This window comes from Suillus plorans, assembly GCF_016647745.1.
Source record: "Suillus plorans strain S12 chromosome Unknown HD556scaffold_32, whole genome shotgun sequence".
Taxonomy (NCBI): domain Eukaryota; kingdom Fungi; phylum Basidiomycota; class Agaricomycetes; order Boletales; family Suillaceae; genus Suillus; species Suillus plorans.
The window spans coordinates 270,573-283,171 of NW_024537416.1; the positions used below are offsets into that span (position 1 = coordinate 270,573).

A 12,599-nucleotide genomic window follows, 5' to 3' on the forward strand; every position below is an offset into this window, starting at 1 on the left:
AATCTATCGTGTTCCAACTTCCGAGTCCTAGATTTCAGACTTGTGCATTCTGGTTTCTGAAATGATATGCAAATCCACCACTGAAGTATGTATTGCAATGCGCGAGTCTACTATACCGTGACTAACTATGATGCGCAACATAACTGCTGCAGGACCATGTATTACACAACTCGAGTTCATTTTCAGTAGTGTCGCAGCACCATGTCGCGGGCGTCGCGGGCACCATATCGCAGCACCCCCCAAATATGGAAATAAGGTGCCCGCGACGACCGCGACGCCCGCGACAAGGTGCTGCGACACTTGTCAGTACCTCACATTCAATTCCAACTCGAGCTGACTTTCTGCTATCGGTGGCTTGAGCAACTTGTGTCAACAGGAATCGAGGAGGCGATAAGGGACGGAGTGATGATGCTGCCAGTGAGAACTGGCAAGATGGTTTTCGAACATGGTGTACTAGTAAGTGTCTTGGACTCAGAATCATTGTTTCTGATGAGCCAACTTGCTAAACCATCACACATCCTGCCACATGCAAAGTCACACTCATCAGTCAACTGCATGCTGAAGAAAACTTGTTCATCAGGAATGCCCGGAAAAGTCATATACATCCTATACTAATGTCATGGTGGCATATGTTACGAACACAATGACAATTGTGACCATGCCCGCCCTACTCGTATACTACACCTAACAAAAAGTTAGCATGCTCAGCTGCTATTCCTCATGCACATGCCCGAGCTGTGGGGCTGTACACATGTGTCACTGGACTGACTGGACCTCAGCGCTCAGGAGCGACAGGTAAAAAAATCCCATGGAGGACTGAGAACGCGAAGAAAGGTGCCAATGACCGCGTCAGGCTTGAGACAAATGCCTGCAACTATGCAGTCGCTCGTTAAAAAGAAATAAAAATAACATTGTATGCGGAGGAATCAGACTACAATGCAATATGAAAGATCGTTTAGTAACAAGATAGTTGTTAGATGGACCTGACTTGCAGACCGAGAGTACTGCGAATCTCGATGATATCGCCTGACCATGGCTCTGGGAGCGTGGATATACATATAAGGAATCGGAGCACCCTCGAGTCCATAGCTCGTTCGGAGGACAAGTACTGGGAGGTTCCAGTGATTAGCAGTAAGTAAGTGTAGCGCACTCACCATTTAGGAACATCGCAGCAGTGGCGCAGCATTTTCACAATGCCCGTGATGGAAGTGTGGAGGTGAACAACCTTAAGAAAAATGCCCTGGGCGTCTATTGGAATAAGGCAGCTCTCACAATCCCTACAAAGCCCACTTCGACCTTGCTCAACACCATCAACCTCCAGTAAAATGTCGGAACTCATTCCAATCACTATCACTACACCCCTGCGAAAGTTCAAAGGCCATGAAGAACATGTGATAGCAGTTGCGGTTTTCCCCGATAAACGACGGATGGTTACGGGCTCAGGCGACAAAACGCTTTGTCTGTGGGACTTGAAGACAGGTTTTATGTTGAAGAAGATGGAAGGACATTGCAACTGGGTGTGGCGTTTGGCTGTATCACGAGATGGACGATTGATAGCAAGCGGTGACAGAGGCGGAGAGGTCATCATCTGGCACGGAGAAACTGGCAAATTACTCACCAAAATTGAAGCCCATTCCAAGTTTATCATCTCCTCCCTGGATTTTTCTCCCGATGGAACAGTGCTGGCCACTGGTTCATATTACGACAAAATGACAAAACTGTGGAATACCAAAACCTGGGAGCCGCAAGGAGATCCAATTGAATGTGGTGTATTTGTCAACTGCGTACAGTATTCACCGTCTGGAGAACTTCTTGCCATCGCAAAAGACTACAATATTCAAATTTACAATTCAGGCACCAGGAGACGCGTCGTATCTTTCAAGGGTCACACATCATTGAACTTGTCACTCGCATGGACGCTCGATGGTACACGCCTTCTCACATGCGGCAACAAGGACGATCCTACCATACGTGAATGGGATACAACAACCTGGAAGCAGGTCGGCGATCCTTGGACGGGCCACACTAACCGAATCAATGCCATTGCCATTCATCCTGCCGGTACATTTGTCGCATCCGCATCTGGTGACAACCATGTTCGTCTCTGGCGGCTCTCAGATCGACGAACCATTGCCGTCCTCAGGCAGTCATCCTCCACGATATGCGTCACTTTCTCCGTGGACGGCAATCACATCTTCAGCGTCGCACGTAACGACAAGATGATCTCGGAGTGGACAGTACCTGAGGGTATACATCCAAAGGCATGGACAGTACCTCAGCGTATACAAACAAAGGCATGTACAGTACCTCAGCGTATACATCCAAAGGCATGTTTCCGTCTCTGACTCATGTACCACAAATCGAGCATGCTTCTTGCAGACTATAGCCACCACAACAGTCCGCGATGCATGCATAGATGGAGACTTATCTGCTAACGAAGAACTACTCATGCATGACATCAACGCCAATGCGATGAACCATACTCCCGACGTCCATCGCTCCAAGGCATGTTTCCGTCCTTGACTGATATATACCACAATTTGAGCATGTTTCGTGCAGATCCTAGCCATCACGACGGCCCGTATTGCATGTGTAAATGGAGACTTATCTACCGCCGAAGAACTACTCACTCAAGATATCAACACCAATCCGAACAATTATACTTCCTACGCCCATCGTTCATTTGTCATGGCTTGAAAACACGACTGGGACCGCGCTTTTCAGGATGCAATTAAGGTGAGATACGCTGACCCATCACCGCCCCCTTACAGAAGACTGACTCGACGGTGACACAGTCCATCGGGATTCGGCCCTCACTGACAGGCTATATATCCAAGGGCATGGCCCTCTGCGGAAAAGGCCTCGTCTTGGATGCGAGGGCAGCATTTGATGTGGCATCCATGTACACAGATCAGGATTCAGACATCGTTCATTTTCTGCTATTGATCAAGGTATGTTACATTTGCCTCGCATACTCTCCGCTTCATCGCGTATTTCAGGCAATCGCGCTCTTCAATGCAGATCAACATCACGAAGCAAATCTACTCCTCAAAGAACTTGCTACCGGTTGTCCGAATACTGATACTGTCGCATGCGGTATCGTGCAAGTAAGTGTCATCCATGCCTGGTCATCAACAATCATCCTTACAACTCGCACATTAGGCATATCTACAGGTTCAACTCGGAATCAAGGCCTTGGATGGCGCACGCTACGACGAAGCCACCGGACATTTCACTGCCGCTATCGACTTATCATCGGAATCGGACATTCATGAAATATGTGAGGATTTGGTGGTGGTACGTCAAGATGATGCATATATGACACTTCTCATAGCTGAGTCACTTGTCCAGCTCTTTGGCTGGGACCTGAAGTCCTTGTGGCGAAAGGCACACCATAAACGGTGTGATGCACTCCTTCGGACGGGTAAACTCCAAGATGCTGTGAAATCATACCAACACATGATGACTTTGACTGATGAAACTACAAATGCCGACTGCCTTGATTGGTCCAACGGCAAGTTTAGACCCTATAATGTCGCGCAGGCTATAATCCTCACCTGTATTCCTTTCAGATTTCAAGCAAGAATGCAGCGCACTCTACACTGCCAGCGGAGATGCTGCTTTCGCTGCAAGCGATTACGACAAGGCCATTGACCTATACTCGTTGGCGATCGACCTGGATTCTGCATCTGATGTCGTCTTTGCAAATCGCAGCCAGGCAAAATTAAATAAAATGCGATGGGAGGACGCGCTCCTTGACGCACAAAAGGTGGGATAACAACTAAGTTTCCGTAGCCCATGTTGACTTCGGCGATGCATAGGTCACCAAACTCAATCCTTCGTCTCACATTGGATACCAGTTGGCGCACGCAGCGCTGCGTGGCGCGCAACGTTACGATGAAGCCATCGAGGCCTTCACAATCATGTTGTCCAAGTTAGACGATGCTCCAGAAGTGCAGATTCGAGGTGAGCTATGGAACACTCCTGCATTGTCTCGAAATACCTATCTCATTCTGTAGATCTGCGTCAGCAGTACGTCTGTCCATTGGAAGCAGAAGGCGTTATTCGAAGAGCAGTTGGGACTGAACTCAGTAACGCCCCGCTTCGTCTGCTCAACACCTCTACGGGTCTTTTGTGCGACCGAGTAGCACAGCTAAACTCCTTCAAAACAAGTCCAGAGTACAAGGAGCTTTTGTCATCCATAACGAAGCGTTCGGATCTCGAAATGGAACGCATCAAGGAGGTGGTGGCGATGCACTTTTTTTTTTTTTTTAAATCATTGTTATTGTCCTTTGGGGTCATAGACCCTATGTCGGACATAGCCCTATTCGAGTGCGGGGGGCTTACTCCCGGCTAGCTATCGTAAGAGGCGATGCACTTTCGTTGCGTCCTGCTATCACACAGGTGGGAAGAGACGGAGGTGCTGCTGCGCCACATCCAGGATCAAGATGTGCGCGAGTTGAAGGGACTTGGTGGTATCGCGAAACTACAGTCGTTCTGCACAATCGCTCGTGATGCGGGGTATTTCTGGGCGTGGATGGATACATGCTGCATCGATAAGAGCAACCACGTCGAGGTCCAAGAATCGGTCAACTCCATGTTCATCTGGTACCGTCACTCGGCGCTCACCATCGTCTACCTGTCCGATGTTCATCCTTCATCCCAGTCCTGCACACTGGCGAGCAGTGTCTGGAACGAACGAGGATGGACCTTTCAAGAATTCGTCGCTCCGAAAGTCGTTATATTTTATCAGAAGGACTGGTCGTTGTATCTCGACGATCGCTCTCCCAACCACAAAGAGTCCCCAGCAATCATGCAGGAGTTGGAGGGTGCCATGAGAATAGATGCACAGGCCCTGATCTCCTTCTGTCCAGGGATGAGAGATGCTCGAGAGAAACTGCGATGGGCATCAAAACGTGTTACCACAATGCAGGAAGACATCGCGTACTCGTTGTTTGGTATCTTCGGCGTGCACCTGCCTGTAATCTATGGTGAGAAGAAGCAAAATGCGCTCGGTAGGCTCCTGCAGGAGATTGTGGCTAGATCGGGCGACATAACTTCCCTGAACTGGGTCGGACAATCGTCCGAGTTCAATAGTTGCCTTCCAGCCGACATCATCTCATATGCCACCCCGCCATGCTCCCTACCATCATTGTCTGAAGATGAGATTCAGACAGCGGTCTCTTCATTGCGAAACATTGTAACCGTGGATTCAGCTTTAAAGTTGTATAACCTGCTCGAGAACATGAATGCTCCGCTCTTCGCCAATTGCAGACTTCGTCTGCCTTGCATCGCATTCCGGGTCACGGAAGTCAGACGGAGGCAGGGTCATGCTGCCCATTCCACGTATGGAGTGAAAGCAGATGGGCTTCAGGACTTGGTGATCACCACGGACGAGACCCTAATTCAATTCTCGCGGGCAAGGCCCACTCAGCAGATATTCTTTCTTGTCCGTCCATGGGACCGTCATCTCCTTGGGCTGCCTGATTTTTCAGAGCAGCTCACCTTTGCAGATGAAGGGGAGAGCGTAGGGGATTGGTCCGAGTCCGAGTCCGGATCAGATGACACTCACGAGCCATCCAGCGACTCGCTTGGAGAAGAGGAATTGGCAGTTGACTCGGATGTTCACTCGCGATCATTGCGTTTGATGGTTCAACTTGGGCAGGCTTTCAACGCACTTTTGGTAGCGCAGCAACGCGTTGGAGAATACAAGAGAATCGCGTCGGACCATAACATCATTGCGCAGGTCAAAGACATGGCTTCGATCGACATTGTGAACATCAGGACCCTAGACATATTGTAGCTGCATGGTTTTTTTAACAGTGACCTTCGAGCGGTTTGCGTATGTACCTTGAGTCGACAATCACATTATCATAGCATCATAGAACACACACACCCCGTAAACAACGTCGTACAACTCCTCGCAAATACAACATCTCAAAATTTGACATGCATGCAGGGTTGAAATGGAACCGCAAGAGTTCTTCTAGCCTCTGTAGCGAGGATCCGCATTGAACATACTCAAATCGTGTGATACGAATCAAGATTTGAAACATACCTTTTAATCAGAAACTTGAGCTCTGGACATAAGTGTCAATGTGGAGGAAGACGAAGGTGAAAATCAATGCTGAGTGCTTTCCACCTTATTGTCTCGAGCACTCTTGAGCACCCTTCTGCAAACCGTCCTCTCGCAGGACGAAGGGGTCAAGAGTCAGCGGGAAAGTACCTTTGATGACGGGACCTGTGGAGTACCCTCCGGCAAAGCATCCTTTGCTATTTTGTCACTCCAAGACCATCTCATCAAAAGCTTAAAAGCTCAGCTGAGAACGTGTCTTTCGTGTACAAGATCACACAAGTCGTGGAAACAGAGTGCGGGAAGATGACGACGATTCGCCGATCTGAGAGCCGCCTCATGGGACCTCGTGAGATGCGGAAGCGACCAGGTGCCAGCAGGATAAACGCATGGTTAAGACGTGAATGATATCACCGACCTGCTTCCAAGTCAATGGCTTCCACTGTGACTCCCGTATGGAGGGATCACATTCACCTGAGAGGTGGAGGTGAATGGGGTTTATGTCTTACTAGGTCGTCTAAAGAAACAAGGCAAGTCAATGGCGTGAAGCAGTATAAAAACACACAATATGTGCACCTCTGCAGCCTAAAGAAGGACACCCACAATCCCTCCAAAATCCACCTCGACCGTTTGCTCCACATCGTTGGCATCCAACAAGATGTCGAAGCTCATTTCAAGCACCGCACTCCGTTGGGTTGTTGAAGATGATGAGAGCGACGTGACCGCAGTCGCAGGTAGACGACATGTGGTGACAGGCTCGTATGACAAGACGCTTCGGTTGTGGGACTTGAAGACAGCTATTGTGTTGAAGAAGATGGAGGGACATCGCAGTGAGCTGCGGGTATTGGCGTGGGATGGTGAGAATATTCCGAGGCTGTACCACGAAATTAGGTTGCATCTTGCGCACACAAGGATCTTGGGAGTCTGTTGGATGGAGAAGTGATATGGCAGTAAGCTATATACATGCATTCGAAGGAGTGACGTGGTGATAAGCTGGATTAGCTGCTAGATACGAAAAACATCGGTATTCATGCAAGATAGACAGTCAGATTCGAGGGCTAGTTGAAAGCACGGACTGCTCGACTTGATGCGATGGGGTAGATTCTGGAAGCTGGGAAGACAAGAGTCGGACGCATGTATGCACTGCAAATGTGCATACTGTCGAGGACAGCGGGTATGACAATAGGATGCATCACGGGGATGGAGGCGTGGGCACGAACAGCCTTAGATGTCATGGGCGTCTATTGAAATGAGGCAAGCTGTGAAGCACCATAAAACGCACCATACCGTACCCTCTGCAACTTAGAGAAAGACACAATCCCTCCAAAGTTTAGCATCAATATATCATCATTGACATCAACTTCCAGTAAAATGTCGGAGCTCATGACAATCACCACTCCCTCGCGAGAGTTCAAAGGCCATGAAGGACGCATAAATGCAGTCGCAGTTTTACCGGATAAGCGACGGATGGTTACGGGCTCGGACGACAAGACGCTTCGTCTGTGGGATTTGAAGACAGGCGTTGTGTTGAAGAAGATGGAAGGGCATCGCAATGGGGTGACGAGATTGGCAGTATCACGAGATGGACAATTGATAGCAAGCGGTGATAAAGACGGAGAGGTCATCGTCTGGCACGGAGAGACTGGCGAATTGCTCACCAAAATCGAAGCACACCCCGGTTGGATCTCCTCGCTGAATTTTTCTCCCGATGGAACAGTTCTGGTCGCTGGTTCATATCACAACAAAATGACGAAACTGTGGAATACCAAAACCTGGCAGCAGCAAGGAGATCCAATCGAGTGTGGTGATCACAGTGTTTCCCGCATACGGTGTTCACCGTCCGGAGAACTTATTGCCATCAAGACATCAAATGGCAATATTGAAATCTACAATTCAGGCACGAGGGAACGCGTCGCAAAGTTCAAGGGTTACGAATCATTGAACTCGTCACTCGCGTGGACGCCCGATGGCACACGCCTTCTCACATGCAGCGATGATTTTGATCCTACCATACTTGAATGGGATACAACAACCTGGGAGCAGGTCGGTGATCCTTACAAGGGCCACGATTACAAGATCTGTGACATTGCTATTCATCCTGGTGGTAGATTCGTCGCATCCGCATCTGATAACAGCGTCCGTCTCTGGCGGCTCTCAAATCGACGAACCGTTGCTATATTCAAGCCGACGGAGCACGTCACTTTCTCCGTGGACGGCAGCCGCATCCTCAGCGGAGGCAGCGATAGCATCATCTCAGAGTGGGCAGTACCTCGGGGTATTCAGCGAAAGGCATGTTTCCGTCCCTGATTCATATACAAAGAATCGAGCATGCTTCTTGCAGACTATCGCCATCACAACAGCCCGCGATGCATGGAGAGATGGACTCGGAGACCTATCTACTGACGAAGAACTACTCACGCGCAAGGCACACCAGAAACGGTGTGATGCACTCTTTCGGGCGGGTAAACTCCAAGATGCCGTGAAATCATACCAACACATGATGGATTTGTGCGACGAAACTACAAATGCTGACTACTTTGACTGGTCTAACGGCAAGTCTAGAGTCCGTAATGTCGCTCAGGCTACAATCCTCACCCACATTTCTCTCAGATTTCAAGCAAGAATGCAGCGCACTCTGCGCTGCCAACGGAGATGCTGCATTGGCTGCAAGCGATTACGACCAGGCTATTGACCTATACTCCATGGTGATCGACCTGGATTCTGCATCTGATGTCATCTTTGCAAATCGCAGCCAGGCAAACTTAAGTAAAATGCTATGGGTGGACGCACTCCTCGACGCGGATAAGGTGCGGTAGCACCTACGTTTTCGTAGCCCATGTTGACTTCGGCGATACATAGGTCACCGAACTCAATCCCTCGTCTCACATTGGGTACCAGTTGGCGCACGCAGCGCTGCGTGGCGCACAACGTTACGATGAAGCCATGGAGTCCTTCACAATCATGTTGTCCAAGTGGGACGATGCTCCCGAAGCTGAAATACGAGGTAAGCTATGGAACACTCCTGCGTCGTCTCGAAAAGCCTATTTCGTTCTGTAGATCTGCGTCAGCAGTACGTCTGTCCATCCGAAGCAGAAGACGCTATTCGAAGAGCAGTTGGAATTGAACTCAGCAACGCCCCGCTTCGTCTGCTCAACACCTCTACGGGGATTCTGTGCGACAGAGCAGCACAGCTAGACTCCTTCAAAACAAGTCCAGAATACAAGGAACTTTTGTCATTCATAACAAAGCGTTCGGATCTCGAAATGGAACGCATCAAGGAGGTGGTGGCGATGCACTTCCGTTGCGTTTTGCTATCACACAGGTGGGAGGAGATGGAGGTGCTGCTGTACCACATCCAAAATAAAGGTGTGCGCGAGTTGGAGGGACATGGTGGCATCGCGAAACTGCAGTCGTTCTGCAAAGTCGCTCGTGACGCGGGGTATTTCTGGGCGTGGATGGATACATGCTGCATCGACAAGAGCAACAACGTCGAGCTTCAAGAATCGGTCAATTCCATGTTCGTCTGGTACCGTCACTCGGCGCTCACCATAGTCTACCTATCCGATGTCCCTCCTTCATCCCAACCCGGCGCGCTGGCGAGCAGTGTTTGGAATGAGCGAGGATGGACCTTTCAAGAATTAGTGGCTCCGAAAGTCGTTATATTTTATCAGAAGGATTGGTCACTGTATCTCGACGATCGTTCTCCCAACCACAAAGAGTCCCCAGCAATCATGAAGGAGTTGGAGGGTGCGACGGGAATAGATCCACAGGCCCTGATCTCCTTCCACCCAGGGGTGAGAAATGCTAGACAAAAACTGCAATGGGCATCGAAGCGCGTCACCACTGTGCAGGAAGACACCGCGTACTCGTTATTTGGTATCTTCGACGTCCACTTACCTGTCATCTATGGTGAGAGGAAGCAGAGCGCGCTCGGGCGGCTCCTGCAGGATATCGTGTCTCGGTCGGGCGACATCACCGCCCTGGACTGGGTCGGACAATCGTCCGAGTTCAATAGTTGCCTTCCAGCCGACATCATCTCATATGCAACCCCGCCATGCTCCCTACCATCATTGTCTGAGGATGAGATTCAGACAGCGGTCTCTTCGTTGCGAAACATCATGGCTGTTGACTCAGCTTCGAAACTGTATAACCTGCTCGAGGACATGAATGCTCCCCTCTTCGCCAACAGCAGACTCCGTCTGCCTTGCATCGCATTCCGGGTCACAGAAGTCAAACGGAGGCGCGGTGACGCTGCTCATTCCACGTATGGAGTGAAAGCAAATGGACTTCGGAACTTGCTGATCACCACGGACGAGACACTAAAACAGTTCTCGCGTGTAAAGCCCACTGGACAGACATTCTTTCTTGTCCGTCCATGGGATCGCCGCCTCCTTGAGCTGCCTGACTTTTCAGACGAAGTGGAGAGCGCAGAGGAATGGTCTGAGTCAGAGTCTGGATTAGACGACACTGACGAGTGGTCCAGCAACTCATCTGGAGAAGAGGAGTCGTCAGTTGGCTCGGAAGTTCACTCGCAATCATTGCGTTTGATGGTTCACCTTGGGCAGGCTTTCAACGCACTTTTACTAGCGCAGCAACGCGTTGGAGAATACAAGAGGGTCGCGTCGGATCATAACATCATTGCTCAGGTGAAAGACACGGCTTCGATCGACATTATGAACATCAGGACCCTAGACATATTGTAGCTGTATATTTTTTGCAACACGTCGATGACCACATTAAGTATCATAGCCTCATAGATCATACATACCCTGCAAATCAGTCCTCGTAAATACAAGACCTCAAAATTTGACATGCAAAGTCAAGTGCCTGCGAACTTAGTTAACATAATGCGCAGAGGCACGATCTGCTCTCGGGGTGGTTGCGGAGGACGATATCGGTGTCTGCATTAGAGTCAACATGTGCACTTGGACCGCGTTGAGTAATACATCCGATTGTTTGGATTCGGGGCTGTTGCCAAACCACATCCTGGAAGCACCTAGTCATAGTTCTTGTGCAATGGGCTCTCCACTATTATTCGTAGTGGCGAGCAGTGTAAACTAGTGTAGTAACCCGGCGCATTCTCTGCCAGCAATGGTGCATAGATGTCACAACCCAATAACGAATTAATGCTGGGCAGAGACTAGGACTCAAACAACAAGATAGTCAAACAAAGAAGATAGAATTGAGCAAGTACGTCTGGGCTGGTACCAGTAAGGTACAGACGAGAGGTTTGAACTAAAGAACTACCGACTACAAACTAGCTACCTATATACATATATTAAGTCGGAGACTGAAGCTGAGTTCAAACTAACTACCAATCAAATAATAAGAGCCAGTATCGTACGATTCTATATATAACCTATGATGTCATAACACGTGCCGCAGCAACCGACAGGTTCTGGAACATCGCATCAGGTGTACGTGGTATAAAGTTTAGTCCGGCATATTCCGATAAGTCACGTGACTCAATCACGTGCTCGTTAGGTAATTCTACAATAGACGCAACCACAGATGCATCCTCTTCCACATTTTCAACCGTAAATACATTCTTATGGACAGGCGCTTTGTCTGAGCACTTAAATGACTTAGAGTTCAGAAAAGAATAATGGTTCGTATGAGGTACTCGTGACATTACCCCCTCTCTAGGATGAGCGTCATCGCGAATGAAACTAGGGCGAATATTGCGTGCTCTCCAATCCTTGAATTCTTCTGATTTAAATAACGATCCCTTGATTCTTTGCGATTTTGGTGCTTTTGGGTGTTTTTCATAAAAATATGCGATAGCTTCCGGGGCGTTCTTTACGTTATCTTCTGATTCCCAAGTCGCTTCGTCTCTTGGGTATCCCTCCCATTTGACCAAATATTGTAGTTTTCCTCTATAAATACGACTGTCCAACAATTCATCCACCTCGTACTCTTCTCTTTTTTCGACGATTTCTGGTGGTGGGCGGGTATTTTCGGCATGAGGTATCAACTTTGAGACATAATGCGGTGAAAGTAATTCCACATGGAAAACTGGATGAATGCCGTATCCTTCTGGCAATTTCAACTTGTAGTTCAATTCTCCAATCTTTTCCACTATTTCAAAAGGACCAAGGCGTCTATCTGATAGCTTCGCATTCGGGCGTCTTTGCCTAATATTCTTTGCGTCAAGCCAGACCTTGTCTCCAATTTTATATTGTGGTGCTTCTTTAACGCCTCTATCGTAGAACTTTTTCATTCTCTCGTTCACGATTCTGAGGGTACTTTCTGCATCATCTTTTGCCTCTTTCATTTGTTGCATCCTCTCATCTGCTGCAGGAATTCGGGATGAAGAGTTTGGATGTATCGTGAAATCAGGATTGTATCCGTAAAGGACTTTGAAAGGGGTGTGCCCAGTAGCAGTTATCGAGTTATTGTGTGAAAACTCCGCAATTGGCAACCAATTTACCCAATCATTCTGCCTATAGGACGTGAACACGCGCAAGTACTGTTCGACTTCTTGGTTAACGCGCTCTGTCTGTCCATCTGTTCTGGGGTGGTACGA

General features: G+C 48.8%; 2 protein-coding genes across 2 annotated transcripts; both read left to right on the forward strand.

Moving 5' to 3' along the window:
• Window positions 1-1,325: 1,325 nt before the first annotated feature.
• On the forward strand, window positions 1,326-5,803 carry HD556DRAFT_1443893 (uncharacterized protein; the record flags this gene model as incomplete). Its single annotated transcript, XM_041306694.1, has 11 exons — window positions 1,326-2,303; window positions 2,380-2,490; window positions 2,560-2,685; window positions 2,772-2,951; window positions 3,000-3,107; window positions 3,163-3,297; window positions 3,352-3,518; window positions 3,592-3,769; window positions 3,822-3,966; window positions 4,020-4,243; window positions 4,442-5,803. 11 exons carry the CDS (start codon window positions 1,326-1,328, stop codon window positions 5,801-5,803), a joined length of 3,714 nt encoding a protein of 1,237 aa, XP_041159630.1.
• A 2,158-nt stretch (window positions 5,804-7,961) lies between these two features.
• On the forward strand, window positions 7,962-10,776 carry HD556DRAFT_1536625 (uncharacterized protein; the record flags this gene model as incomplete). Its single annotated transcript, XM_041309635.1, has 4 exons — window positions 7,962-8,625; window positions 8,684-8,880; window positions 8,933-9,077; window positions 9,131-10,776. Exons 1-4 carry the CDS (start codon window positions 8,040-8,042, stop codon window positions 10,774-10,776), a joined length of 2,574 nt encoding a protein of 857 aa, XP_041159631.1. The 5' UTR covers window positions 7,962-8,039.
• Between the last annotated feature and the right edge of the window lie 1,823 nt (window positions 10,777-12,599).